Source organism: Mus caroli, unplaced genomic scaffold (genome assembly GCF_978045245.1).
Source record: "Mus caroli unplaced genomic scaffold, Mus_caroli_1 scaffold_11, whole genome shotgun sequence".
Classification (NCBI taxonomy): Eukaryota; Metazoa; Chordata; class Mammalia; order Rodentia; family Muridae; genus Mus; species Mus caroli.
Genome location: NW_028227266.1, coordinates 21,656,576 through 21,684,373, shown reverse-complemented (window position 1 = coordinate 21,684,373; position 27,798 = coordinate 21,656,576). Strand labels below are relative to the sequence as shown.

At 42.8% G+C, this 27,798-nt stretch overlaps 1 protein-coding gene across 1 annotated transcript in view; it reads left to right on the top strand.

Annotated features, from left to right (window-relative positions):
- Window positions 1–27,798, top strand: part of Dpy19l2 (dpy-19 like 2) — a 159,851-nt gene that overhangs the window by 2,586 nt on the left and 129,467 nt on the right. Inside the window, exons 2-4 of the mRNA XM_021171758.2 lie at window positions 1,687–1,711; window positions 3,520–3,607; window positions 25,911–26,048. Coding sequence (XP_021027417.1) covers window positions 1,687–1,711; window positions 3,520–3,607; window positions 25,911–26,048 — 251 coding nt within the window. The remainder of the gene's footprint in view (window positions 1–1,686; window positions 1,712–3,519; window positions 3,608–25,910; window positions 26,049–27,798) is intronic.

Below are 27,798 nucleotides of genomic sequence, written 5' to 3'. Positions count from 1 at the left end.
CAGAGCAGGATATGTGATTTTCTGTCACTATCTCACTTGATTGAGATAGGTTCCCCAACGAAATATAATCATTCAGTCTAGGTTAACTGACCAGCGACCTTTCATGGCCTCCTAAACTTGGTTTATATAATATGTAGCCACACCTGGCTTTATCACGTGGGTCCAGGGGAACTGAACTTAGGTCCTCATGCTTGCAGAGCAAACTCTGTCATACCCTGAAGCCGTTTCCTCCATCTTTTTATTTTAAAATGTAGTTTTAAATATTTCCCAGTATATATCAAGACTGGGGAAGAAGAAATAAATATAGTCAAATAGAACAACCTCTGCCATTATTGTGTAAACTTCATCTCAGAACAGTTTTGTCCAGTTGAGGGTTTCATTTCAGAGTGGTGCAGAGGATATTTGCGTTTGGTTTCTGTGAGGGATGGCGTAGTCTCTATTGATCATTGTTTTTATAACCTTTCGAAAATATAAAGAACATTTTTAGCTTGAGGATATTACAAAAAAACAGATCATAGGTTATACTTTGCCCATGCTGATTTAAGCAAATCTGAGAGGAATTCAAGATGAGCCCAGCATATCCCAGTTATATAGGCAAAGAGGAGTTGTGTTAGGCATTTCAACATGACAATTTTATGTTTCTGCATTGGGTTGTTTTGCATTTGTTCTGTTAGCCCAGATGAATAGCTTTTTTAAAAGGTATTTTAGGAAGGTTGTATTGAAGTATCTTGTCAAGTGATCTTGGGGCAGCCATAGGATAAGACTTTGAGTCCTACTACAAAGTCTCTGTGGGAGTTCTGCAGTAACTGAGTGAGGTAACCCTTCCATGACAGCAAGGACAGGAGATATTATCAAAATCAACTTCTTCAAAGTTTGGAAATTAGTGAAAGCTTTTGCGACGAAAGGGCACTCATTCAGGAAGAGCCAATGGGTCTCTGTAAGCAGCAGGACTTGGCAGCATTTAGTTTGGTCTGTCCCCAGCCCCATCCTTGCTGTCAGCTCCAAGATGTCCTTGCAAACAGACAGCCTCCTGGTCACTATGTTTGTAGTTCTGCAGGGAGCTGCACACCCAGAACAACAGGAAAATTGGACCACCTGGTCCTCATTCCCTGGGAGCCTCACACCAGGGACTCATTTTGGCCCTTGGGTTGCCTAGATCCAGGGGACCTAGATACAGTAGCTGGCAGTTCCTCAGGACCTGGAAAGCACAACTTAACTTGCAAGTATGTGGCTAAATAAGTGATTTCCTGCACTTTACGGTATTCTGATGTGTGCAAGGGACAGTGTTCTAGGCTGGTTTCTATAAGCCAGAGTCTTTTCTGAAAGAATCGTACCTGGGCATAGTATATGTGCTTTAAAAATTTTTTTTATATAAAGGAAAGAGAGAATAGGAAACAACAGGGAATCGTACTGAAAGATTACAATACTATCAAGCCATCTCTATTCTCAAAATGGTCTAAGAGAGTGTCTAAAGTACCTGGGTCCTTCCCACCTGCAGATATACATGGCTCCATCTGATTCACATCCTTCTCGGCTGTTGTTCTGGTCCAGGTAGACAGAAGCAGCTGGCCATCTAGCTTAGTAAGCTCTTACTCTAGGTGTGCAGTTCATTTGACGTGCTTATATTAAAGGCATTAAATAACAAAGCAGTTTTTAATTACTTCCTTTTTTTCTCTTCTCTTCCAGCTATCTTTGTGGGGATTTTGCACTGGTAAGGTTTTTTGTCTCGACTTGAAATACATAGAAATATATAGGTTAAAGCTTTCCACTACTCTTTGTCAATAGCCAAACAAACCTTCCTGCCTAGATTTTTTGCAACATGAACACCCATGCCACTTTATACCTATACATTACTTCTGTACAAAGTATGTGTGCACAGCATTTACAGTGCAGATGTCCCAGAGGATAGTAACCAATGAATTAAAATACTGTATGTGTATAGGTGTTTTGTCTGCATGTTTGCTTGTTTGTGCACCATGTGTATGCTCATGGAAACCTGATGAGGGTGTCAGACTCCCTGGAGCTGCAGTGTAGATGCTGGGTCATCGTAACTGCAGAGCCATCTCTCCAGTCCCTCAAATTAAGATGTTTTTGCTTTTCTGAAGACTCACTACTGTGTTTCTGCAAATATTTCCCATTCTCACAAGGCTTTTCAGTTTGCCTCACCTAAAGCCTTCATTACCTTGTAGTACCTGTACATTATTATTGACATGAGTTTAGAGGTAAAGTCTTAGGAATACTCACTAACTAAGTCATGAAAAGGAAGATAATTTTTTTTTGAACTGGAAATTGTAATTTCAGAACTTAGAAGCCAAGGTGAAAGGGTTGTTGAGTTTGAGGCCAGCCAAGGCTATATAGTGAGACCTGCCTCAAAATAAGGAGAAGCCTTTCTGCAGTGGTATGGCAGAAATGCTTTGAGCCCATCAGTGGGCATTCACTGGCTCTCAATTTTATAAAAAATGTTTCTTTTTAAATCATGTGCACAAAGTCGTAACTTTACCTGGGGTACTTTCATTGCTGCCCGACCTCGGGTTTTGTGCTTGTAAGAAGTCTTGGGTCTATCCCATGTTTCCTGGGCTGTGCTGCTCTGTGATCTGCTCTGTGGAGCGATTTTGATGTGGGTACTGAGGCTGGACCAGGAAGAGCCACTCCTTCACACTGTTGGATTTACATGCATATTCAGGAGAGAAGCACTGACATATGGACTTGGGGTTTTAATTTTGTTGGGAAGTGTTTTATAACCAAGGGCAGAGCATTTCCTAACCATGACTAGTTCACCCTCACACCCTTTTGTGTACCAACAACAGCCACTGAGTTTCACTGCTAATATACCTTCACAAACAGGCCTGTGGGAGAATTAAAAGGTTATTCTTTATATGAGCTTATTCTTCTTTTAAGATTACCATATTCGAAAGTGATTTTTAAGTAGATTACATTTAAAGTGCTTTTCAATATTTACAAAAGTATTTTCCAAACCTGGTATATTGCACTCATTCCTGCAACACAAAAGAAACACACAGTCCTTCCTGTATTGCTAAAGAGCTTGGAGTGGAAAAAGAATGGAGGATGTACAGAAGCTTTAGATATGCAAGAACATATGAGAATGGAGAGGAGGCTGCAGAGATGGCTCAGTGGTTAAGAGCATTGGCTGTTCTTCCAGAGGTCCTGAGTTCAATCCCCAGCAACCATATGGTGGCCCATGACCATCTGTAATGAAATCTGATGCTGTCTTCTAACATGTCTGAAGAAGACAGTGACAGTATACTCTCATACATAAAAGAAATCTTTAAAACAAACAAAAACAAACCACCAAAGGATGGAGTTAAATATTTTGGAGGGTGGGCTATGCTGAATGATAAATGCTCTCTTGAGCATATACAAGTTCATAAGTAAATTGTAAAATTATCTCAACATTTATTACAAAAGTTGTTTTCATTTTTGTGTCTTTCTCAATGCTAAAAGTGATTTAGTGCTGGTTTTGAAGCCTATTCTTGCTATAATATGTTTATTTCCCCCTAGGTTACACTTAATAACACTTTTTGAAAATGACCATCATTTTTCTCACCTTTCATCTTTGGAACGGGAGATGACTTTTCGCACAGAAATGGTAAATTTCTTCCCTCTAATTAATTAGTACTTTAAGAATAGTGAGACAAGGCAAAGGAGAGCATGGGCCGCAGAAGCAACAGAGCTTCTCAGTCCTATGGGGCTACATCTGCAGCCATGAGGTGGAGTTGATCCTTAATCCTTTGTGCACTGGTCTTTCCAGGAGAGAGGTAGTCTCCCAGGAGTGCTGACACAGGCTTACAGACTCACAGGAGGAACAAGATCCAGCCAGAGAAAACAAGAACATCTAACACCAGAGATTGCCAGATGGCGAAAGACAAACATCTTACCAACAGAAACTAAGACTATTTGGCATCATTAGAACCCAGGTCTCCCACCACAGCGAGTCCTGGATACCCCAATACACCAGAAAAAGCAAGATTCGGATTTAAAATCATATCTCATGATGCTGGTAGAGGATTTTAAGAAGGGCATTAATAACTTAACTCCCTTAAAGAAATACAGGTGAACACAGCTAAATAAGTAGAAGTCCTTAAAGAGGAAACACAAAAATCCCTTAAAGAATTACAGGAAAATACAAACAAACAGGTGAAGGAATTGAACAAAATCATTCAGGATATAAAAATGGAAGTAGAAACAATAAAGAAGGCTCTCGCTCCTTCGCCTGCTTGCCATGTGGGACTGAGTAACTGCTAGATCCTTGGACTTCCATTCACAGCTACTACTGAACCATTGTTGGGAATTGGACTGCAGACTGGAGCAGCCTGGCTGCCTCTTTAGAAGTGCTGGCTCTCTTCAGCCTTCACAGTAAACCTCCATTCCAGAGTTTGTTTCCTTGGGGCTCAGCTAGCTAACTGTGTGAAGAGAGGACCTAGGGATCAGCCTCAGAAATTACATTTTCCCGTTAGACCACCTATCAGCTGGCTGACACTGGCGATCGCAGTTGTCCGTGGTAGGTTCTGGACCTTGGGCCGCTGTTAAGTTTTATCACAGCCCCTTGGATGGACCCTCTTCTGAGGCTCTTCTGAGGCAATCTGACTGCTAACCACCTCATCAACCATGTGTCAGCTTGAAACAGCTACTGAGAGTACAGCACCCCCAAACCTCTAAAAGCCATTCAGGTGATTTCTAAAAGCAGAATCAGTGACCTGTGGGCCATCCAGCTTGGGCCTCTTTTTGCCGCTCTTTGTTTTAGACTCAGAACGAAAACAGCTGGACCGGAGCATCAGCTGCCCTCTCTGACTAGCTCTCAAGAAGCCTTAGAGAAAGCCAAGGTCAGCTTAGCATCCTTCCTGACCAGCTCAATTCCTTGACTGCAGCAATACTCCAAAATCAAAAGGGCCTCAGCCTCACTCTGGCGGAGGATAGGGTGTGTGCTTTCCTCTGCAAATGATGACTCTTCCACACCAACAAATCCTAGCTTGCTTGAGATAGGGCCCTAGGCACAGGACCAGATAAACATTCAACCACAAGCCTCCTCCTATATCTGGGTTTCCGGTTCTCTTTCACTCTGGCTCCTACCGTTCATCATTTCTTTCCTCTTTATTAATTGTCAAACTTATCTTCTTACTCTGTGTTCTACTTACAGAGCTTCCCTCCATACCCAAACAGATCATTCCACCTAGACACTCCCAATGGCTCTCTCTACAAAGTGACCAAAGGGCCCCCTCCTCAATGGCTCAAGAACTACCCACTTCCAACAAAAACCCTCCTCTGACGAAAACAAATATGAAAAAAAACTACGTTCCTGCCCCACATTTTTCTATATCCCTTTAGAGTTTAGAATGATAAAACTGTTAAACAAACAAACAAACAAACAAACAACACTTCCCATCTCCCCTTGCAGCCAGGCAACACTTGCAAGGAAGGAACTATGGGAAGAAGTATAACTGTGGCTATTATGGCTACTATGGCTACAGTCATTTCCAGCTCTCTCAGGGAATTATCCTATCTCCTAGCCTGGCTCTCAGATCAAAATCATATCACAGTATAGACACTACCTAGCCCAGTGTAGAGAAATGCTAAGCCTGCTGAGGAAAGCGAGGGAACTGTTCACTGAAGAAGCCACAGAACTGGACAATGGGTCAAGCCTCAAACTCACAGAAGCCTGCTGTACTCTGAAGATACTGAATCAAAGGGGTGCAGACAGCAGGGCTAGGAGGCAGGGGGTTAATTGATATAAACTGTCTGTGCAAGGGAAAAAAAAGGCAGGTAAAAAGATGTCTAGCATAGCTAGTACTGGGGAAGTCTCAGGCGCAGCTGCAGAATGAGCAGATGAAAAAAATAACTTTATCGACAGTAAAGGGGTACACAGCAGGGAACACAGACAACATAGGCAAGGCAGGGGTGGGGCTTGGGAAGGCAAAGTCTGACCCCATAGGAGGAGTGGGGGCATTTACTTGGTTTTAGTGGCTTTGGATGAGGCCCCTCCCCTAGCTTTGGACTGGTTATCTTAGCAAAGAAAGGAAAAATAACGGTCCCACAACTTTTGGTGAACATGTCCAGCTCAGATCTTAATCTTATCTGGATGGCCTGGATTGGTCAGTTGAAGGAGTTGAGGGCTACTGGCAGGAGGCAGCTCTGCCAGACCTCTGTTTCAGATCAGGAGGGTGAGGATGTAGCCAGAAATTTGCCATTATTATTATTATTATTATTATTAATTATTTGCTTTGGTTGAGACTAGGTCTCTCTTCATAGCCTAGTTCTGGGCTGCCCTAGAACTTACTATGTAGACTAGGCTAGCCTCAGACTCACAGAGATCTTCCTGCCTCTGCCTCTCAAGTGTGCCATCATGTCTGGTACAGCCTTTATGATTTATCTGTGTCCCCCATCCCTATCTGTCTGTCAGGAATCCAACTCCTAGTCTCTCGCTTTGACTCAAAATTCACTGGTCTCATGGATAACCCTAGCAAATTTGCTGAGAATAATAGCGCATATCAGGGTACCAGATGTTAGAGGAACCAAATCAAAAGCTCAGAGAGGTAGACATACTTGACAGATGGACATGCCACCTAAGACTGCATAACCTACCAGCTGACCGTGTTCCATGGCCAAAAAGTAATGCAGGAGTAATAACAGATCCTACATTATGGCTGTTCTCTATAACAGAGATCAGTAAGCCTTTTTTGGAAAGGGTTTGAAAACCAGTGTCTTGGGCTACGCACATCCTGTGGTCCTCTCGCCCCTGCTCCGTCCCACTATCATATCTCCAAAGCATCCTTAGACGATGTGTAAGGGAAGGAGCATGTGAGCGGAACAGATGGGTGGAGTTTAGGAAAACATAACAGAAGAGTCATCACATTGATCCCAGAGAGCAACGGGGAGACGGTAGCATAGGCATGGCGGATGAGGAGAGATGGAGACCAGACGGTGCTAAGGAATCGGTTCATGTAACTGTGAGGCCTGGAAAACTCTGAAATCTATAGGCTAGGAGCCAGGCTAAAAACTCTGGGAATGGCTGATACCACAGTCTTGACGAGTCTTGAGTCTGAATCCCATAGGGCAACAGGATTATGTTGTAATCCCAAGAATTCTATCTTTGGAAATCCTTGCTGTGTTCCTAAATCTTTCTGCTAATGTTATAAGGGCCACGCTCACCAAGTAGAAGAGCCTTCATTGCTGAGTGTCTACTGGTCCATGTGTTAATCACATCTTTGAAACAGCAACGCAGATCCCAGGGTGTAACCAAGCAACAGGCACCAGATCCTGTCTACACCGATACCCAGAATTAATCACTACGCTGACGTCCAAGCTTCCTGCAGGTGTGATAGAGGCCTCCGTTGTCACTGTCTCTGTCCAACCCTCTCTCTGTGTGTCTCTCTGCCTCTTTCTCTTTGTGTCTTTCTGTGTCTCCATCTCTCTGAGTGTCTTCATCTCTTTCTGTGTTTATCTCTTTCTCCTTCTCTCCTTCTCCCCCTCCTTCCCTCTCTCCCTCCCTCCCTTGTCTTGTTCCTGAGAATATATCCAAACAATCCTCTCAAACATGCATCTCCTTCTGAGAGTCCATTTCTGGTCTTTGTGATATGAGGTAAAATATAATGCACAAAATATGATAGCCTGAGTCATAGACCAGCCCCTCCCCACCGGGGTTTGGTTGTTAGCTTTGGTTTCTATTCGTATTTGAAATCGCTCTGGTGCCTTTGAAGGGATGCACCTTTTCCATTGTTGTGTGTTAGAGAACGTTATTCCCCTCCAAAAAGAAATCAACTGATCCATTAAACAGAAAGAAAAAAGATGATCCCAAAGAGAACCCTCTTGCTTGTTCTTTTCCGTGCCTGCTTCATGTCTGAACAGGAACTGCTTGGAGCCGGCCAGCTCCGCCCTGTCAGTCTGCTGCCCACAGTGTTGTGCATGTTCTGGAGTGTGTGCCCACAGACAAGCAGCAGATGGTCTCAGCCTGGACATCTGGAAGGCTCATCAGATTATAGGGCACACATTTGTGATAATAGATTTAATTCAGTTTTTACTTAACATTTTTGGCTGGTTTAAAGACCCTGAGGTCAGTATGTAACTTGGCAAGAGTATTTTTTTTTCAAAAATGGCCCCAAATTTACCCTCCGTGGGCTGATCTTATACAATCTTTTGTTTGTGCAACTCAGAGCAGCTGGGTGAAAACTCATGAATGGGGCCCCATTATGGGGAAGGGTCCTCGGAAGCCCTGGGAATGCATGAGTCACTCTGTAGACCCTGGTCCACCCCACAAGGCCTGCTGCAGGCAGAGCAGAGGGTGCAGCGGGAGGAGCACCAGTTCCTTGGGTTCTCTATTCTCCACCTCAGAACACGCACTGTGTTTGGCTAATTAAGGGACAATATCACAGTAATTATAGCCAAGTCATTTTGTATTTTCATTAGAACCTGATATAAACCTTGAGAACAAAATATAAATGAAGTAGAACTCCCCTACTACCATGCTGGTGCACGGTTACAGAATTTCCTCCCTTTACGATCAAAAAATAAATTTTCAACAAAAGCCCGCATTGAGTATTGGCATGGAAGTGTGTACCTTTTTTTTTTCCGTTTTCTTTTTGTAGCACTCAATTTTCACTTAAGAAAAATATGTAGAATGGATGGGCTTTCCTTTTTTCTTTTTCCTCTCCTCTCCTCTCCTCTCCTCTCCTCTCCTCTCCTCTCCTCTCCTCTCCTCTCCTCTCCTCTCCTCTCCTTTCCTTTTCTTTTTTTGGCTCAGAATAAACCACCAACGAAATAATTAACAACCCGTTAAGAAAGTGCTGAAAGGGTCAAATGTCACTAACAAGAAAAGAAATGGAAACGGCTTCTTCCCGATGTTAATGAAGAAAATATGCATAGGAGACACCACCTGGCGTACCCTTCAAGTCGGCAAAGGGCAAATGAAGTGCAGTTCAGAGTCTTGCCAAGGTGGGTCTGTGACGTCGCACAGCCTCTCGGCCATCCTCAGTCACGCTGAAGATGTACCTGCTTAACCAGAGGGGTTACCCACAATCCCCCCTGCCAGCTCTACCCCTTGGAGAAGGACACCCGCTCAACAATGTCCAATGCAGCATAGTTAGAAGTCGTGAAACAGAGACAAAGTCAGACGCTATCCACACATCCACCAATGGAAGAATCGACAAATACACTGCAGCATACATACTTACATAATGAAACGCAGTACCGCCGACAAAATGTATACAGTATGGTAACAATAACAATTAATAAAAATCCAGGGGGAAAGTAAAAAAAAAAAAAAAAGAAACAATAAAGAAATCACAAAGGGAGGCAACTCTGGAGATAAAAATCCTAGAAAAGAAATGAGGAGCCATAGATGCGAACATCACCAACAGAATGCAAGAAATGGAAGAAAGAATCTCAGGTACAGAAGATTCCATAGAGAACATGGACACAATAATCAAAGAAAATGCAAGATGCAAAAAGATCCTAACTCAAAACATCCAGGAAATCTTGCACACAATGAGAAGACCAAACCTAAGGATAATAGGTATAGATGAGAATGAAGATTTTCAACTTAAAGGGTCAGTAAACATCTTCAACAAAATTATAGAAGAAAACTTCCCTAACCTAAAGAAAGAGATGCCCATAAACATACAAGAAGCCTACAGAACTCCAAATAGACTGGAAGAGAAAAGAAATTCCTCCTGACACATAATAATCAAAACACCAAATGCACTAAATAAAGATAGAATATTAAAAACAGTAAAGGAAAAAGGTCAAGTAGCATATAAAGGCAGACCTATTAGAATTACACCAGATTTCTCAGCAGAGACTATGAAATCCAGAAGATCCTGGACAGATGTCATGCAGACCCTAAGAGAACACAAATGCCAGCCCAGGCTACTATACCCAGCGAAACTCTCTATTACCATAGTTGGAGAAACCAAAGTATCCCATGACAAAACCAAATTTATACAATATCTTTCCACAAGTCCAGCCCTGCAAAGGATAAAAAGGGAAAACTCCAACACAAGGAGGGGAACAACATGCTAGAAAAAGCAGGAAAGTAATCTTTCAACAAATCTAAAAGAAGATAGCCACAAGAACAGAATCCCAACTCTAACAACAAAAATAACAGGAAGCAACAATTACTTTTCCTTAATATCTCTTAATATCAATGGACTCAATTTCCCAATGAAAAGATACAGACTAACAAACTGCTTATGTAAACAGGACCCAACACTTTGCTGCATATAGGAAACAATCCTCAGGGACAACGACAGGCACTACCTTAGAGTAAAAGTCTGGAAAACAATGTTCCAAGCAAATGGTTCCAAGAAACAAGCTGGAGTAGCCATTCTAATATCAAATAAAATTGACTTCCAACCCAAAGTTATCAAAAAAGACAAGGAGGGGCACTTCATACTCATCAAAGGTAAAATCTACCAAGATGAACTCTCAATTCTGAATATCTATGCTCCAAATGCAAGGGCATTCACATTCATTAAGGAAACTATAGTAAAGCTCAAATCATACATTGCACCTCACACAATAATAGTGGAAGACTTCAACACCCCATTCTCATCAATGGACAGATCCTGGAAACAGAAACTAAACAGAGACCTAGTGAAACTAACAGAAGTTATGAAACAAACGGATTTAACAGATATCTATAGAACATTTTATCCTAAAACAAAAGGATATAACTTCTTCTTAGCATCTCATGGTACCTTCTCCAAAACTGACCATACAATTGGTCACAAAACAAGCCTCAATAGATACAAAAATATTGAAAGAATCCCATGCATCCTATAAGATCACCTCAGACTAAGGCTGGTCTTCAATAACAACATAAATAATAGAAAGCCCATATACACGTGAAAGCTGAACAACACTTTACTCAATGATACCTTGGTCAAGGAAGAAATAAGGACATTAAAGACTTTTTCAAGTTTAATGACAATGAAGCCATAACATACCTGTCTTAGTTAGGGTTTTACTGCTGCGAACAGACACCATGACCAAGGCAAGTCTTATAAAAAAAAAAAAACAACATTTAACTGGGGCTAGCTTACAGGTTCAGAGGTTCAGTCCATTGTCATCAAGGTGGGAGCATGGCAGCATCCAGGCTGTCATGGCGCAGGCAGAGCTGAAAGTTCTATGTCTTCATCCAAAGTCTGCTAGTGGAAGACTGACTTCCAGGCAACTGGGGTGAGAATCTTAAGCCCACACCCACCGTGACACACCTACTCCAACTAGGTCACACCTATTCCAACAAGGCCACACTTCTAAATGGTGCTACTCCCTGGTCCAAGAATATACAAACCATCACATTCCACTCCCTGGCCCTCAGACTTGTTCAAAAACATGAGTCTATGGGGGCCATACTTAAACCTAGCATAATGTATATGCACTTAGTCCAACTTTCAAAGTCCACATAGTCTATAGCAGTCTCAACAATGTTAAAAGTTCAAAGTTCAAGGGTTCTTCTGAGATTCATTCAACTTAATTAACTGTAATCCCCAAAGCAAGACAGGAAACCAGCTGGGCAAACTCTAAACTCTGTATCTCCATGGCTGATGTCAAAGCGGTCTTCAGATCTCCATTCCTTTTTCATCTTTGTTGACTGCAACAAACTGCTTTCTCCTGGGCTGGTTCCACTCCCTGTTAGCAGCTTTCCTCAGCATGTATCCCATAGCTCTGGCATCTTTTAACATCTTTGAGTCTCCAAGGAAATTTCAATGTTACAGCTTCTTGTTTCAGTGTCTGGGATTCCACTTGATCTTTTGGACTCATCCTAAGGGCTGGCATCACTTCTCCAGCTCTGTCCTCTGTAGCACTTTAGGCTCAGGTTGATCTACTCCACTATGGCTGCTGTTTTTGGTGATCATCCCATGGTACTGACATCTCCAATACACTGGGGTGTTACACTCCAACTAGGCTTCACCAATAGCCTCTCATAGGCTTTCTTCATGGTGCCAAGCATCAAATCCTTTGCCTGACCCCTTCAGTCCTGGGCCATCAACTACAGCTGAGGCTACACCTTTCCAATGGCCTTCCATGACCTCTCACAGTGCTAAGCCTCAGCTGTTCTTCATGACACCTTCATGCCTTGAAAACCAGTACCACCTGGGTGACTCTTACACATTACGAAGTCCAGCTGCACCACAAGGTACAACCTTGGCTATCTCTGAAACACATCTTCTTTGTGCTCCCAGGAAACAACTCCCAGATTTCAACTCAGTGATGCTGGTCTCTTCTTAATCATTGCTAATGTCTTAGCTCCAGCTAACCAGCATCAATTGTCCCAGTAGTTCCTTCCATTCTTAACTCTAGAGCCAGAACCACATGGCTGAAGCTGCAGAGTTCTGTTGCTCACAGGAACTAGAACATGATCCCCTTGTACTATTACATTATCACTGGCTTTATGTTTTCTAAATCCTTCACTTCCTAAGCTTGGCTATCCTGGTTCTTGCTCTATAGATTGACCTTAAATGCAGAGATCAGCATGCCTGTCTCATGGGATTAAAGGTGTGTACCACCATGCCTGGATCTAAATTCAGCTGGGTAGGATCTTGCCCCAAGGTCCCAATCCCTTAATCTGTTATTTCCTAGAACACATGATTTTGCTCCATTTCACTTCCTGGTATGCCTTTAATACTCAAACCATATATTTTATATTTTGCCTTTTTAAGCTTGCTATGCTTGTTCATACTTCTTTTTGTGAGACTTAACCAGAGAACAAAGTCTCTGCTGGGCTTTTTTGAAACTTCCTTTGTCAATGCAATTAATGCAATTAATCCAAGTCTCTTCACCTTAGCCTCACACAGACTTGTCAGACAAGGGCAAAAAGTAGCCACATTCTTCATCAAAATACCACAAAAAAAGTCTTTATGCAACATACTGAAATTCTTCTTTGAAATATCTTGGGCCAGGTCAACACAGTTCAAATTACTCCCAGCAACAAAGTCTTCCATATTCCTACTAGGATGACCCATTAAGCCCCATTTAAAGCAGTCCACTGAGTTCCAAATCCAAAGACCAAAAAATTCACATTCTTTCAAATAAAAGCATGGTCAGGCTTATCACAGCAATACCCCAGTCCCTGGTACCAACTTCTGTCTTAGTTAGGGTTTTACTGCTGTGAACAGACACCATGACCAAGGCAAGTCTTATAAAAAAAACATTTAATTGGGGCTGGCTTACAGGTTCAGAGGTTCAGTCCATTATCATCAAGGTAGGAGCATTGCAGCATCCAGGCTGTCATGGCCAGGCAGAGCTGAGAGTTCTATGTCTTCATCCAAAGGCTGCTAGTGGAAGACTGACTTCCAGGCAACTGGGGTGAGAGTCTTAAGCCCACACCCACAGTGACACACCTACTCCATCCAGGTTACACCTATTCCAACAAGGCCACACCTCCAAATGGTGCCACTCCTTAGTCCAAGAATATGCAAGCCATCACAATACCCAAACTGATAGAACAGAATAAAAGCAGTCATAAGAGGAAAACTCATAGCTATGAGTACCACCAAAAAGAAACTAGAGAGAGCATATACTAGCAGCCTGACAGCACACCTAAAAGCTCTAGAACAAAAGGAAGCAAATTCACCCAAGAGGAGTAGACAGCAGGAAATAATCAAACTCAGGGCTGAAATCAACCAAGGGGAAACAAAAAGAACTATACAAAGAACCAACTAAACCAGGAGCTGGTTCTTTGAGAAAATCAACAAGATAGATAAACCCTTAGCCAGCCTAACTAGAGGGCACAGGGACAGTATCCTAATTAACAAAATCAGAAATGAAAAGGGAGACATAACAACAGAACCTGAAGAAATCCAAAAAATCATCAGATCCTACTACAAAACTGGAAAACCTGGATGAAATGGACATTTTCTAGACAGATACCAGGTACCAAATTTAAATCAGGATCAGATTAATGATCTAAACAGTCCCATATCCCCTAAATAAATAGAAGCAGTCATTAATAGTCTCCCAACCAAAAAAAAAAAAAAAAAAAAAGCCCAGAACCAGATGGGTTTTATGCAGAGTTCTATGAGACCTTCAAAGAAGACCTGATTCCAATACTCCTCAAACTATTCCACAAAATAGAAACAGAAGGCACTCTATCCAATTCATTCTACGAAGCCACAATTCCTCTGATACCTTAACCACAAAAGACCCAACAAAGAAAGAGAACTTCAGACCAATTTCCCTTATGAATAGCGATGCAAAAATACTCAATAAATTCTGCCTAACTAAATCCAAGAATACATCAAAATGATCATCCAGCATGATCAAGTATGCTTCATCCCAGTGATGCAGGGATGTTTCAATATACGGAAATCCACCAACATAATCCACTATATAAACAAACTCAAAGACAAAAATCACAGGATCATCTCGTTAGATGCTGAGAAAGCATTTGACAAAATCCAACACCCCTTCATGATAAAAGTCATGGAAAGATCAGGAATTCAAGGCCCATACCTAAACATAATAAAAGCAATATACAGCAAACCAGTAGTCAACATCAAACTAAATGGAAAGAAACTTGAATCAAGTCCACTAAAATCAGGGACTAGAGATGGCTGCCCACTTTCCCCCTACCTATTCAATATAGTACATGAAGTCCTAGCCAGAGCAATTGAGATCAAAGGGATACAAATTGGAAAGGAAGAAGTCAAAGTATCACTATTTGCAGATGATATGATAGTATATATAAGTGACTCCAAAAATTCCACCGGAAAACACTTAATCCTGATAAACAACTTCAGTGAAGTAGTGAAAGACTCCGAAAGGAGCCCCTCGCTCAGGCCTCAGGACAATAGCGGACACCCAGGAACTCATGACAGACCGAGCTTGTTGCAAACCACATGAGGCTTTATTCGGAGAAAGCCAGAGCTCTGGGGATGACTCATATCCCACGCAGGGGTAGAGGAGTCGACCTCGAGAGGAAAGAGGTCCCACTTTTTATAGGCCCTCAGGGGGGGGAAGGAGAAGGGGGAGAGTAGGGGATTTCCAGATCTAAACAATGTCTATTCTCAAGAAATGGGTATGGGAGGGGTACAAGGAAAGAGTCTAATGAAGGTGCAGCAATGGGCACACACCTGGTCAGAACATTGGCTGACACACAGGTTCAAGGAGTGGCCAGAGCATTGTGCACCTCTATTTTTCTAAATCAGTGAAGCTAGTTCTGCTAACACTGACGTCTATCTTGCCAATTTCAGGGCTTCTGTGTCATTTTACATTCTGCCAGGATCTTTCATTGGGCCTCCATTCTGCAAGGATCTTTCATTCCCCACTTCTTCTAGTTACTAGTTCTAATCTTAGAACTAAACTGCAACCTCTTTTTCAAGGTTCTGCAGAGACTGGTATTGTTTTCTTAGTACTAACAGCTGGACGGCACCAATCTTCTCTTTAATAAAGGTCACCAATTTATTAAGAACTATCGGGCTACATGTCAGCAGTAAGAGCAAAATTATTAGAGGATCTATCAGAGTAGAAATGAGGGTGGTCAACCAAGGGGATTTATTCTTCAGGAGCTCGCTTTACATGAGAGGCATGAATCTAAGCAGAGATGCCTTCTACTTTGACAGCAGAGGGGGTGGTCAGTAGCACGATGCAAGAGCCTTTCTAACAAGATTTTAGATTCTCAGCTCAATGTTGTCAGACGAGAACTGCATCTCCAACCTGGAACTGGTGTGGTATCATCAAGTCTCCTGGTTTGTACGCCTCTTTGAGCTGCTCTCAGGTGGTGTTTCTGACCACTTCTAGGGCTTTCATGCATGTAAACAATGAAGAACCAGGGCTAAATTTTAAAGGATCTAACACTCTCTCTACTTCAGTGAGCGGGGGAGCCCCCCCCCCCCCATACAGGATTTTATATGGAGTGAGCTTAAATGTTCCCAGTGTGTTCCTGATGATGCGAAACAAGGCAAAGGGAAGGAGGGCTGTCCAGTAATTTCCGCCAGTCTCTAAGATTAATTTAGTCAAGTTTTTTTTTAGAGTTTTATTTATCCTTTCTACCTGTCCTGAACTCTGGGGTCTATAAACACAATGTAATTTCTAATCAATCCCCAGTTGGATGGCCAGTCCCTGACTTACCTAGGCAACAAAAGTCGGTCCATTGTCAGATCCTATTACCTTAGGTATTCTAAACCGTGGAAAAATTTCTTCTAGGATTTTCTTAACCACAGCATTGGCAGTTTCTCTTTTGTTGGGTAGGCCTCCACCCATCCTGAAAAGGTATCTTTAAAAACTTCCACTAGGAAACTACTTCTGTCTGTGTACCAGTTTGGAACACCTGGCCACGGCTGGTCACGTAGATCACTTTGCAGGCAGGGTTGAGAATAGCAGGAGGAGCAAACATGACCTGTTCAGTCAGCAGCAGACTCTGGTAGTGAGTCATCCAGGCATTTGTCATCCATCGGTCTGGGGGCTGGCAGATAATGCTTTTAAGAGAGTGGGGGGCTACCACAGTTATTTGCTGTCCCAGAGTTAATTTGTCAGCATCCTTAACGAGTAGGGCTACTGCAGCAACGGCCTTTAAGCATGTGGGCCATCCGCTGGCCACTGGGTCCAGCTTCTTAGACAAATATGCCACTGGCCTCTTCCACAGCCCTAGAGCCTGAGTAAGAACTCCTCTGGCCACCCCCGTCCTCTCATCAACATAGAGGATGAAGGGCTTGGTTAGATCTGGCAATGCCAAGGCTGGCACAGTCAGCAGGGCCTCCTTAATATTTTTAAAGGCTTTCTGATGTTCTGATGTCTATCTGAATTCCCCACTTTCCTTGGTCAGGGGATACAGGGGGGCAGCCAGTGTTGCAAACCCAGGTATCCAAAGTCTGCAGAACCCAGCGGTGCCCAAGAATTCTCTCACCTGTCTTGGAGTAGCCGGTGTTGGTATTTGAGTCACAGTCCTTTTTTAGCCTCTGTCAGCCACCCGGAGGGTATATCCCAAGTAGACGACTTCCATCTGATATAGCTGGGCTTTTTTAGCAGAGGCCCGGTAACCCAACTCACCCAGTTCTGCTAGCAATCTCTTGGTCCCCTGCCAGCATTCTCTCTCAGTGGTTGCAGCAAGGAGCAAGTCATCAACATATTGAAGCAGAGTTATCTGGGAGTTTTCAGCTCGGAAGGAGGCTAAATCTCGATGTAGAGCCTCATCAAAAAGGGTGGGGGAGTTTTTAAACCCCTGGAGTAACCGTGTCCAGGTCAATTGTCCCTTTTGTCTAGTGTCAGGATCTCTCCACTCAAAGGCGAATATGGGCTGGCTGGAGGGATGTAACTTCAGGCAAAAGAAAGCATCTTTTAAATCAAGTACTGTGTACCATTTTCGCTCCAGAGAGAGTGAGCTGAGGAGGTTATAGGGATTAGGAACAGTTGGGTGAATATCTTGGACCCTCTTATTGACCTCTCTCAGGTCTTGGACTGGTCAGTAGTCACTCGTGCCAGGTTTCTTTACCAGCAGTAAAGGAGTATTCCAGGGTGACTGGCAAGGTACCAAAATACCTAATTGTAATAGTCTCTGAATATGTGGCCTGATTCCATCTCTTGCTTCATGGCTCATTGGGTATTGGCGCACTCCTATAGGGGTTGCATCCATCTTCAGTCCCACAACCACAGGGGGAACTCTGATAGCCATTCCCATGCCTCCAGTCTCTGCCCATGCTCTAGGGAAAGCAGTCAACCAATCTTTTAGGTCTGGCACCTCCGTTTGCTTTATGCCTTCATGCAATTGGCATTCTTCCTCAAGCTGCAGGGCTAAGACTACGGAGGTGGGAGATTCCCAAGTTACTCTCGGCCCTTCTTGGGTAAATCTGATCTGGGCCTTTAATTTAGTCAGAAGATCTCTTCCTAGAAGCGGTGTGGGACACTCAGGAATGACCAAGAAGGAATGACTCACTTGGCCTTTCCCCAGATCTACAGTGCATGCAGTGGTCCAGGGGTATTGTTTCTGACCAGTGGCTCCAATCACTATGGTTTTTTTATTTTTTTAATTTTCTCAGTGGATGTTTCAACACAGAATGTTCTGCCCCTGTGTCAATTAAAAAGTCCATGGTAGTCTCTTCCACCATCAGGGTTACCCTAGGCTCGGGGAGGGGGTCCGATCCCCGTCTCCCCTATTCATCATCTTTCAGAGTCAGGACCTTAGAGGCCCTTCACATTGGTCCTCCTCTAAAATCTTCTGGACAGATCTTCCTTTAGGTCTGGGTTCCTTGTTGCCCAGGTACCCTGCCTGTCTATTCTCTGGTCTGTTCCTTCCCTTCACGTTCCCTCTGTTTCTCTCTTGTGATACACCTTCTCTGACTCCTTAACTAAATCTTGTAAAGCCATGGCATGTAATCTTTAAAAGCCATAGCAACCGCGGCTTGTTGACCCTCAGAGGTTGGGCTAAAAGGAGTGTAGTATCTATAAGCTTCTATCAATCTTTCTAGAAAAACAGATGGGGGCTCTGTAGGGCCCTGCATCACTTTTCTTACCTTAGCCAAATTGGTGGGGCATATTATTGCTCCCTTTAGACTTGAGCCTGGCCGGTAAACTGTCAACCTCTCCTTACCTTGAGCCATGTTGTAGTTCTAATCTGGCCGGTCCAGAGGGAACCCAGCGTTCCAATTGTACAGATCAGCCAATGAGAAAGGCCAATATTGGAGGGTCTGCAGAGACTGCCTGTCTATGGGCGGGTTGCCCAGAGCTCACAAAGGAAAAGGCAGAAGTGGTGTCAGGAGCTTCATCTGCTGGGGGACTCTGGGCTTGGCTCCGGGTCCCAGCTGCAGGTCCTCAGTCCTCAGACGGTGCCTCTAGCAATCTCAGAGCCGGGTGCAGGGACTGCTTCTTAGGGCAGAAAGCGAGGACACTGTGCTGACCCACTTGCGTGCATGGGAGCAGCCGGGGGAGGGCTCTGATAGGCGAGGGGGAGTCCATGGTTTGATTTATGGCGGTGAATTCTGAATGAGGTAAGGATGTTGATCCGGGTGGAACCCAGGTCCACTCTGAAAAACAATGGCTTTAACTTTAAAGATAAGAGTCAAACCAAAAGTCCCCTCCAGTGACCATTTTACATTAAAAGTCGGCCACTCGGAGACGCAGAAAGTCTGCCAAGGTCCCTTCTTAATTTCTACTGAAAGATTATGGGCCCTTGATCTAACTTCAGTCCAGTGGTCTAAAGTCAAACTTAGGGGGGTGTCGTTACAGTCCGTCCAACATCAGGGAAAACAGACACAACACACATACACATACACACACACACACACACACACACACACACACACACACACTGACAAATACTGACAAATACAAATACCTGAAAACAGACACAAAAAACAAACACACACTGACAGATGCCTGTTTTCCATCAAACAGACAAAACCAACTCAGAAATGCAGATGGTCGAGGGAGTACACTCCCCGCCTCAGACGGACTCCTGGAGTCCTTCCCCTCGCTCAGGGTGTCCCCCAGAGCGAGCAGCAGCCAGTGATTCCAGCACGTCTGCTGTTCACACTCAGTGCCTCATCCCGAGGCAAAGGTCTCCGTTTCTCACGAAATGTCGCGGCTGCAAATTTCAGCACAGAACCTAGCCGGCTTACAGAAATATTTTTAGACAAAAAATTTCACCTCCAAGTGGGTCTTCAGAGACGTGGGTGGTCACGCCAATCCCGGACGAGCCCCCAAATGAAAGACTCCCAAAGGAGCCCCTCACTCAGGCCTCAGGACAATAGCGGACACCCAAGAACTTACGACAGACCGAGCTTGTTGCAAACCACATGAGGCTTTATTCGGAGAAAGCCAGAGCTCTGGGGACGACTCATATCCCACGCAGGGGTAGAGGAGTCAACCTCGAGGGGAAAGAGGTCCCAGTTTTTATAGGCCCTCAGGGGGGGGGGGAAGGAGAAGGGGGAGAGTAGGGGATTTCCAGATCTAAACAATGTCTATTCTCAAGAAATGGGTATGGGAGGGGTACAAGGAAAGAGTCTAATGAAGGTGCAGCAATGGGCACACACCTGGTCAGAACATTGGCAGACACACAGGTTCAAGGAGTGGCCAGAGCATTGTGCACCTCTATTTTTCTAAATCAGTGAAGCTAGTTCTGCTAACACTGACGTCTATCTTGCCAATTTCAGGGCTTCTGTGTCATTTTACATTTTGCCAGGATCTTTCATTGGGCCTCCATTCTGCCAGGATCTTTCAGTAGCAGGATATAAAATTAACTCAAACAAATCAGTAGCTTTTCTCTATACAAAGGATAAACAGGCTGAGAAAGAAATTAGGGAAACAACACCCTTCACAATAATCACAAATAATATAAAATACTGTGGCATGACTCTAAGGAAATGAAAGATCTGTATGATAAGAACTTCAAGTCTCTGAAGAAAGAAATTGAAGAAGATCTCAGAAGATGGAGAGATCTCCCATGATCATGGATAGGCAAGACTATTACAGTAAAAATGGCTATATTGCCAAAAGCAATCTACAGGTTCAGTGCAATCTCCATCAAAATTCCAACTCAATTCTTCACTGAGTTAGAAAAGGCAATCTGCAAATTCATCTGGAATAACAAGAAAACCTAGGATAGCAACAACTATTCTCAACAATAAAAGAGCCTCTGGTGGAATCACCATGCCTGACATCAAGCTGTACTACAGAGCAATTGTGATTAAAAAAACAAAACAAAAACAAAACAAAACAACAACAAAAACAAACAAACAAAAAAACCCTGCATGGTACTGGTACAGCGACAGACAGGTAGATCAATGAAATAGAATTGAAGACACAGAAATGAACTCACACACCTATGGTCACTTGATCTTTGACAAAGGAACTAAAACTATCCAGTGGAAAGAAGACGGCATTTTCAACAAATGGTGCTGTCTCAACTGGTGGTTATCAGGTAGAAGAATGCGAATTAATCCATTCTTACCTCCTTGTACAAAGTTCAAGTCTAAGTGGATCAAGGAACTCCACATAAAACCAGAGACTCTGAAACTTATAGAGGAGAAAGTCAGGAAGAGCCTCGAACATATGGGCACAGGGGAAAATTCTCGAACAGAACACCAATGCCTTGTACTGTAAAATCAAGAATTAACAAATGGGACCTCATAAAATTGCAAAACTTCTGTAAGGCAAAGGACACTGTCAATAAGATGGCAACCAAAAGATTGGGAAAAGATTTTTACCAATTCTAAATCTGATAGGGAGCTAATTTCCAATATATATAAAGAACTTAAGAAGTTGGACTCCAGAAAACAAAGTAACTCTATTAAAATTGGGGTACATGCCGGGCGTGGTGGCGCACGCCTTTAATCCCAGCACTTGGGAGGCAGAGGCAGGCGGATTTCTGAGTTCGAGGCCAGCCTGGTCTACAAAGTGAGTTCCAGGACAGCCAAGGCTACACAGAGAAACCCTGTCTCGAAAAACCAAAAAAAAAAAAAAAAAAAAAAAAATTGGGGTACAGAGCTAAACAAAGAATTCTCAACTGAGGAATACCAAATGGCTGAAAAGCAGCTAAAAAAATGTTAAACATCCTTAATCATCAGGGAAGTACAAATCAAAACAACCCTGAGATTCCACCTTACACCAGTCAGAATGGCTGAGATCAAAATCTCAGGTGACAACAGATGCTTGCTAGGATGCAGAGAAAGAGGAACACTCCTCCATTGCTGGTGAGATTGCAAGCTGGTACAACTACTTTGGAAATCAGTTTGGCAGTTCCTCAGAAAATTGGACATAGTACTATCGGAGGATCCAGCATTACCACTCCTGGGCATATACCCAGATGTTGCTCCAACTTATAATAAAGACACTTGCTCCACTATGTTCATAGTGACCTTATTTATAATAGTCAGAAGCTGGAAAGAACCCAAATGTCTCTCAACAGAGGAATAGATACAGAAAATGTGGTACATTTACAAAATGGATTAATAGGCAGCTATTAAAAACAATAAATATTTGAATCCAGGCGTGGTGGCACACACCCTTAATCCCAGCACTTGTGAGGCAGAGGCAGGTGGATTTCTGAGTTCGAGGCCAGCCTGGTCTACAAAGTGAGTTCCAGGACAGCCAGGGCTATACAGAGAAACCCTGTCTCGAAAAACCAAAAAAAAAAAAAAAAAAAAAAAAAAATTGGGGTACAGAGCTAAACAAAGAATTCTCAACTGAGGAATACCAAATGGCTGAAAAGCAGCTAAAAAAATGTTAAACATCCTTAATCATCAGGGAAGTACAAATCAAAACAACCCTGAGATTCCACCTTACACCAGTCAGAATGGCTGAGATCAAAATCTCATGTGACAACAGATGCTTGCTAGGATGCAGAGAAAGAGGAACACTCCTCCATTGCTGGTGAGATTGCAAGCTGGTACAACTACTTTGGAAATCAGTTTGGCAGTTCCTCAGAAAATTGGACATAGTACTATCGGAGGATCCAGCATTACCACTCCTGGGCATATACCCAGATGTTGCTCCAACTTATAATAAAGACACTTGCTCCACTATGTTCATAGCGACCTTATTTATAATAGTCAGAAGCTGGAAAGAACCCAAATGTCTCTCAACAGAGGAATAGATACAGAAAATGTGGTACATTTACAAAATGGATTAATAGGCAGCTATTAAAAACAATAAATATTTGAATCCAGGCGTGGTGGCACACACCCTTAATCCCAGCACTTGTGAGGCAGAGGCAGGTGGATTTCTGAGTTCGAGGCCAGCCTGGTCTACAAAGTGAGTTCCAGGACAGCCAGGGCTATACAGAGAAACCCTGTCTCGAAAAACCAAAAAAAAAAAAAAAAAAAAAAAAAAAATTGGGGTACAGAGCTAAACAAAGAATTCTCAACTGAGGAATACCAAATGGCTGAAAAGCAGCTAAAAAAATGTTAAACATCCTTAATCATCAGGGAAGTACAAATCAAAACAACCCTGAGATTCCACCTTACACCAGTCAGAATGGCTGAGATCAAAATCTCAGGTGACAACAGATGCTTGCTAGGATGCAGAGAAAGAGGAACACTCCTCCATTGCTGGTGAGATTGCAAGCTGGTACAACTACTTTGGAAATCAGTTTGGCAGTTCCTCAGAAAATTGGACATAGTACTATCGGAGGATCCAGCATTACCACTCCTGGGCATATACCCAGATGTTGCTCCAACTTATAATAAAGACACTTGCTCCACTATGTTCATAGCGACCTTATTTATAATAGTCAGAAGCTGGAAAGAACCCAAATGTCTCTCAACAGAGGAATAGATACAGAAAATGTGGTACATTTACAAAATGGATTAATAGGCAGCTATTAAAAACAATAAATATTTGAATCCAGGCGTGGTGGCACACACCCTTAATCCCAGCACTTGTGAGGCAGAGGCAGGTGGATTTCTGAGTTCGAGGCCAGCCTGGTCTACAAAGTGAGTTCCAGGACAGCCAGGGCTATACAGAGAAACCCTGTCTCGAAAAAACCAACGCCCCCCCAAAAAAACAAAAAACCCCACCTCCCAAACCCCCAAACAAACAAACAAACAACCCAATAAATTTATGAAATTTTTGGCAAATGGATGGACCTGGAGGATATCATGCTGAGTGAGGTAACCCAATCACAAACGAACACACATGATATGTACTCACTGATGAGTGAATATTAGCCCAGAAGTTCAGAATACCCAAGATATAATTTGCAAAACACATGAAACTCCAGAAGAAGGAAGACCAAATTGTGGATACTGAATTCTTTCTTAGAATGAGGAACAAAATACCTATGGAAGGAGTTACAAAGACAAAGTCCAGAGCAAAGACTAAAGTAATGACCATCTATTGACTGCCCCACCTTGGGATCCATCCCATAAATAACCACAAAACACAGACACTATTGCTGATGCCAACAAGATTTTACTGATAGGAGGCTGATATAGCTGTCTCTTGAGAGGCTCTGCCAGTGCCTGGCAAATACAGAAGTGGATGCTCACTGCCATCTATTGGACAGAGCACAGGTTTCCAAATGAAGGAGCTAGAGAAAGTATCCAAGGAGCTGAAGGGGTTCTTAGCCCAATAGGAGTAACTACAATATGAACTAACTAGTACCCCCAGAGCTCCCCGGGATTAAACCACCAATCAAAGAAAACACATGGTGGGACTCATAGCTCTACCTGCATATATAGCAGAGGATGGCCTAGTAGGCCATCAATGGGAAGGGAGGCCCTTGGTCCTGTGAAAATTCTATGCCCCAGTATAGGGGAATGCCAGGGCCAGGCAGCAGGAGTGGGAGGTTTGGGGATCAGGGGGCGAGGAGGGAGTGGATAGGGGATTTTCGGAGGGGAAACTAGGAAAGGGATTAACATTTGAAATGTAAATAATGAAAACATCTACTAAAAAAAAAAAAGTACCGTGGGACAAGATGGTAGAAATTTAACAGGAATTGAAATGAATTTTGGTGCAATTCATTATTTTTATGTGCTTACTGTGTGTGCTTGTCTGTACACTCCAAGCCTTGGTCACTGCCTTTCATTTCCTTCTCATAATCCTCTTGAAGCACTTGCATTCAGGGTTTGAACATATTATTAATGTTTATATGGCCTTTGAATATTTCAAAGGTATTTCCAAGGATGACATAAACCTACCATTAAATAAGCGCATGGCTGTGGCCAGCAAGGCTTTGATGACAGGCACAGGATGCAGACAGTAGCTATGTGGGTTATTTCTTTGATGACTGGCCAGGTGCCTCTGATCTCAGTCACAAATCATGTCAGACTTACCAGGCTGTGGTGTGATGAAGGGAAAAGTGAGTGGAAGAATATGCCATAAAAACAATAGCTTGCTATTAACCAAAATCATTTTATATTGTTTCCCTAAGTATAGACATTGACATATTAGGTATCTTTCAATTGTTGTATTGCTGAGTGACCCTCATGAGGTGAAAAAGGAAAATCTAAAATGTACCGAAATGGCTCATTAGAAAGCAGCCTGAATTCGGAAGCCCGGAGTGTTGTTTAACATATCAACCCGAAAGCAGGCTGATGAAGCAGGAAGGAATGTAGAGTTTTTAGTCTTACTGTAGCTTGCATGGCATCTTTGGTTGATAGCCCCTGGAGGCCTATTCTCAAGGCAACCTGAGGAGCAGTGGGTCTAGAAAAGAGGGGATTGGTGGGAGTATGGTGGGGAACCTGGGAGGAGTGGTGGAAGAGGATGGTGTGGTCCGGATGTACTGTATGAGAGAAGGATAAATAAAAAGAAAACAGAAAAGTTGTTTTTAATTTTTCTTTTTGAAGAATAGGACACTTGATTTTCTCCTGTAAAACTGTGGCACTTTGGTTTTTATTTGAAACTAGAAAATTTATAATGAAAAGAATGTGAAGTAGCACAGTCTCTAGGAACCCTCCAGTTTTATGTTGAAAGCCCCTACTGATCTAAGGAGGCTACTGTTCCCTGTGCTGGGTTTACCACACCAGGGTGAGCTCTTTGCAGCACAGCCTTTATGAGCAACAGCAGAAGTCAGTTCAGTCCCCAGGTATAGATATTAAGTAACCTGGGCCAGTCCCCTGATTCTGATGAGCACGTGTTACACCTTAGCCGAGCAGCCATTCCTCTCTTAATGCAGGGCTGCACTATGGTATGGAGACGCCCCTGTTTCTGATAGAATTCATTATATGCCAATGTCTAAGCATATGGAGAAAATGTTAGATTTGGTCAAGTTAAAAGTCCATCTGAGTCACACTTTAAAGCACCCTCAGTACTACATACCACCATCCATCTAATCTGAAGAATCTCAGACCTTCAGAAAACTAGGAAGAATTGTTTATAGTTTTGAGAATGTTAATAGCAAGGAGTCATTAAGAAGTCTTTTTAGGGAACAATTTCTTATTTTTTTATTACATAAGAAAGATATTCTTAAAAAGAGAGTGAATAATTTAAGGTTTATTGACATTAACAATGTGTGTCTTTCTTTAAAGGGACTTTATTATTCCTACTTCAAGACCATTATCGAAGCACCTTCGTTTCTGGAAGGACTGTGGATGATCATGAATGACAGGCTAACTGAGTATCCCCTGGTAATCAACACAGTGAAACGCTTCCATCTTTACCCAGAGGTGAGGAATCTTTACAAAACAAGTACTAACAGACTTATAAAAAATGGTAAATGTAAGGACATCAGAGGGGAGAAAGAGAGGGGATGTCTTAGACTTATTAATTATAGATGTTTTAAAAATTTGATCACACCATAAAATGTTCCTCTCCTCATGTGATGTTGGAGAGAACACCTTAGTGTGGAAATAATAACAGAGGGAGCAAATGGGACACCTGCATCCAGGACTCTGCTGTGGCCAGTCTCTTGGCTTTGAGGCCACAGGGAGTCATGGAGACCATGTGAAGGGGCAGAGAGAGTGGGAAAAGCCAAAGTAAGATTTATTTGGTAACATATGAATCAGAAATCCTTGAATGTTTAATGTTTACTTTTACAAAGTCTGGTTTTTAATGGGAGTCTAGAAATTTGAAAAACAACAAAAAATATTAGGAAGCTTAATTTGTGATTATTTTTTATTGAAAAATAGTTTTTCATGTAATATGCTCTGATCACTGTTTCTCCTTCCCCAAGTCCTCCTAAATACTCCCCACAGACACAACTCTGCATCTTCTTTCTTGCTCTTTGAAAAACAATCAAACAAAAACCAAGCAAACTAGAATAAACAAACAAACAAACAAACAAAGTAATGGGAGACAAAATGTCTACAAAAAACCCACAGAGTGTATTTTGTGTTGGCCATCTACTTCTTGGGTATGAGACTTACCTTTAAATGTGGTTAATATTCTTACTGAGATTCAGTTGGATCTGGTTGATAGGTGACATGGGTAGACAGGACTATTGGTTGTTTCCCTCCTTTATGTACTTGCCTGGCAGCTACTGGTACCATGGAAGTTGGTCCTCAGGGAGGAGAAACTCGGGTGAGTTCTAGTTCAGGGGCCTGGATTTGAAGTGCATGGTGCATGGTGTCTTGAGACCAGGGGCAACCAATAGCAGAAGCAATAGCCTGTATGTTTCGGGAGTCTCGTGGACAACACTGACCAGCACCTCAAAGAAGGACTTCTCATGCCTGGTATTTAATTGGCTTAGGTGGACTTTGGCTCCTGGAAAAAGTGTTTTCAGCCCAGACAGAAAAATTTCATCTGAACTATATATGTGTATTTATGTGTCAGTTTACATGTATTATAATTATTTTAAGGTAGGTGGTTAGTCAAGTGATTTCTCATGACTTTTTCAGATATCCTTACTGTTGTTTTCTTTCTTTCTTTCTTTTAATTAGACATTTTCTTCATTTACATTTCAATGCTATCCCAAATCTTCCCTATACCCTCCCCCTGCCTTGCTCCCCAACCTACCCACTCCTACTTCCTGACCCTCACATTCCCCTGTACCCGGGCATATAATCTTCGCAAGACCAAGGACCTCTCCTTCCACTGATGGCCTAAGGCCATTCTCTGGTACATTTGCAACTAGAGATAGATGCTCTGGGGGCGGGGGTTACTGGTTAGTTCAATGGAGGAGTGTTCCTCTTTCTCCACATCCTCGCCAGCATCTGCTGTCACCTGAATTTTTGATCTTAGCCATTCTGACTGGTGTGAGGTGGAATCTCAGGGTTGTTTTGATTTGCATTTCCCTGATGATTAAGGATGTTGAACATTTTTTCAGGTGCTTCTCTGCCATTCGGTATTCCTCAGGTGAGAATTCTTTGTTTAGTTCTGAGCCCCATTTTTTAATGGGGTTATTTGACTTTCTGGAGTCCACCTTCTTGAGTTCTTTATATATATTGGATATTAGTCCCTTATCTGATTTAGGATAGG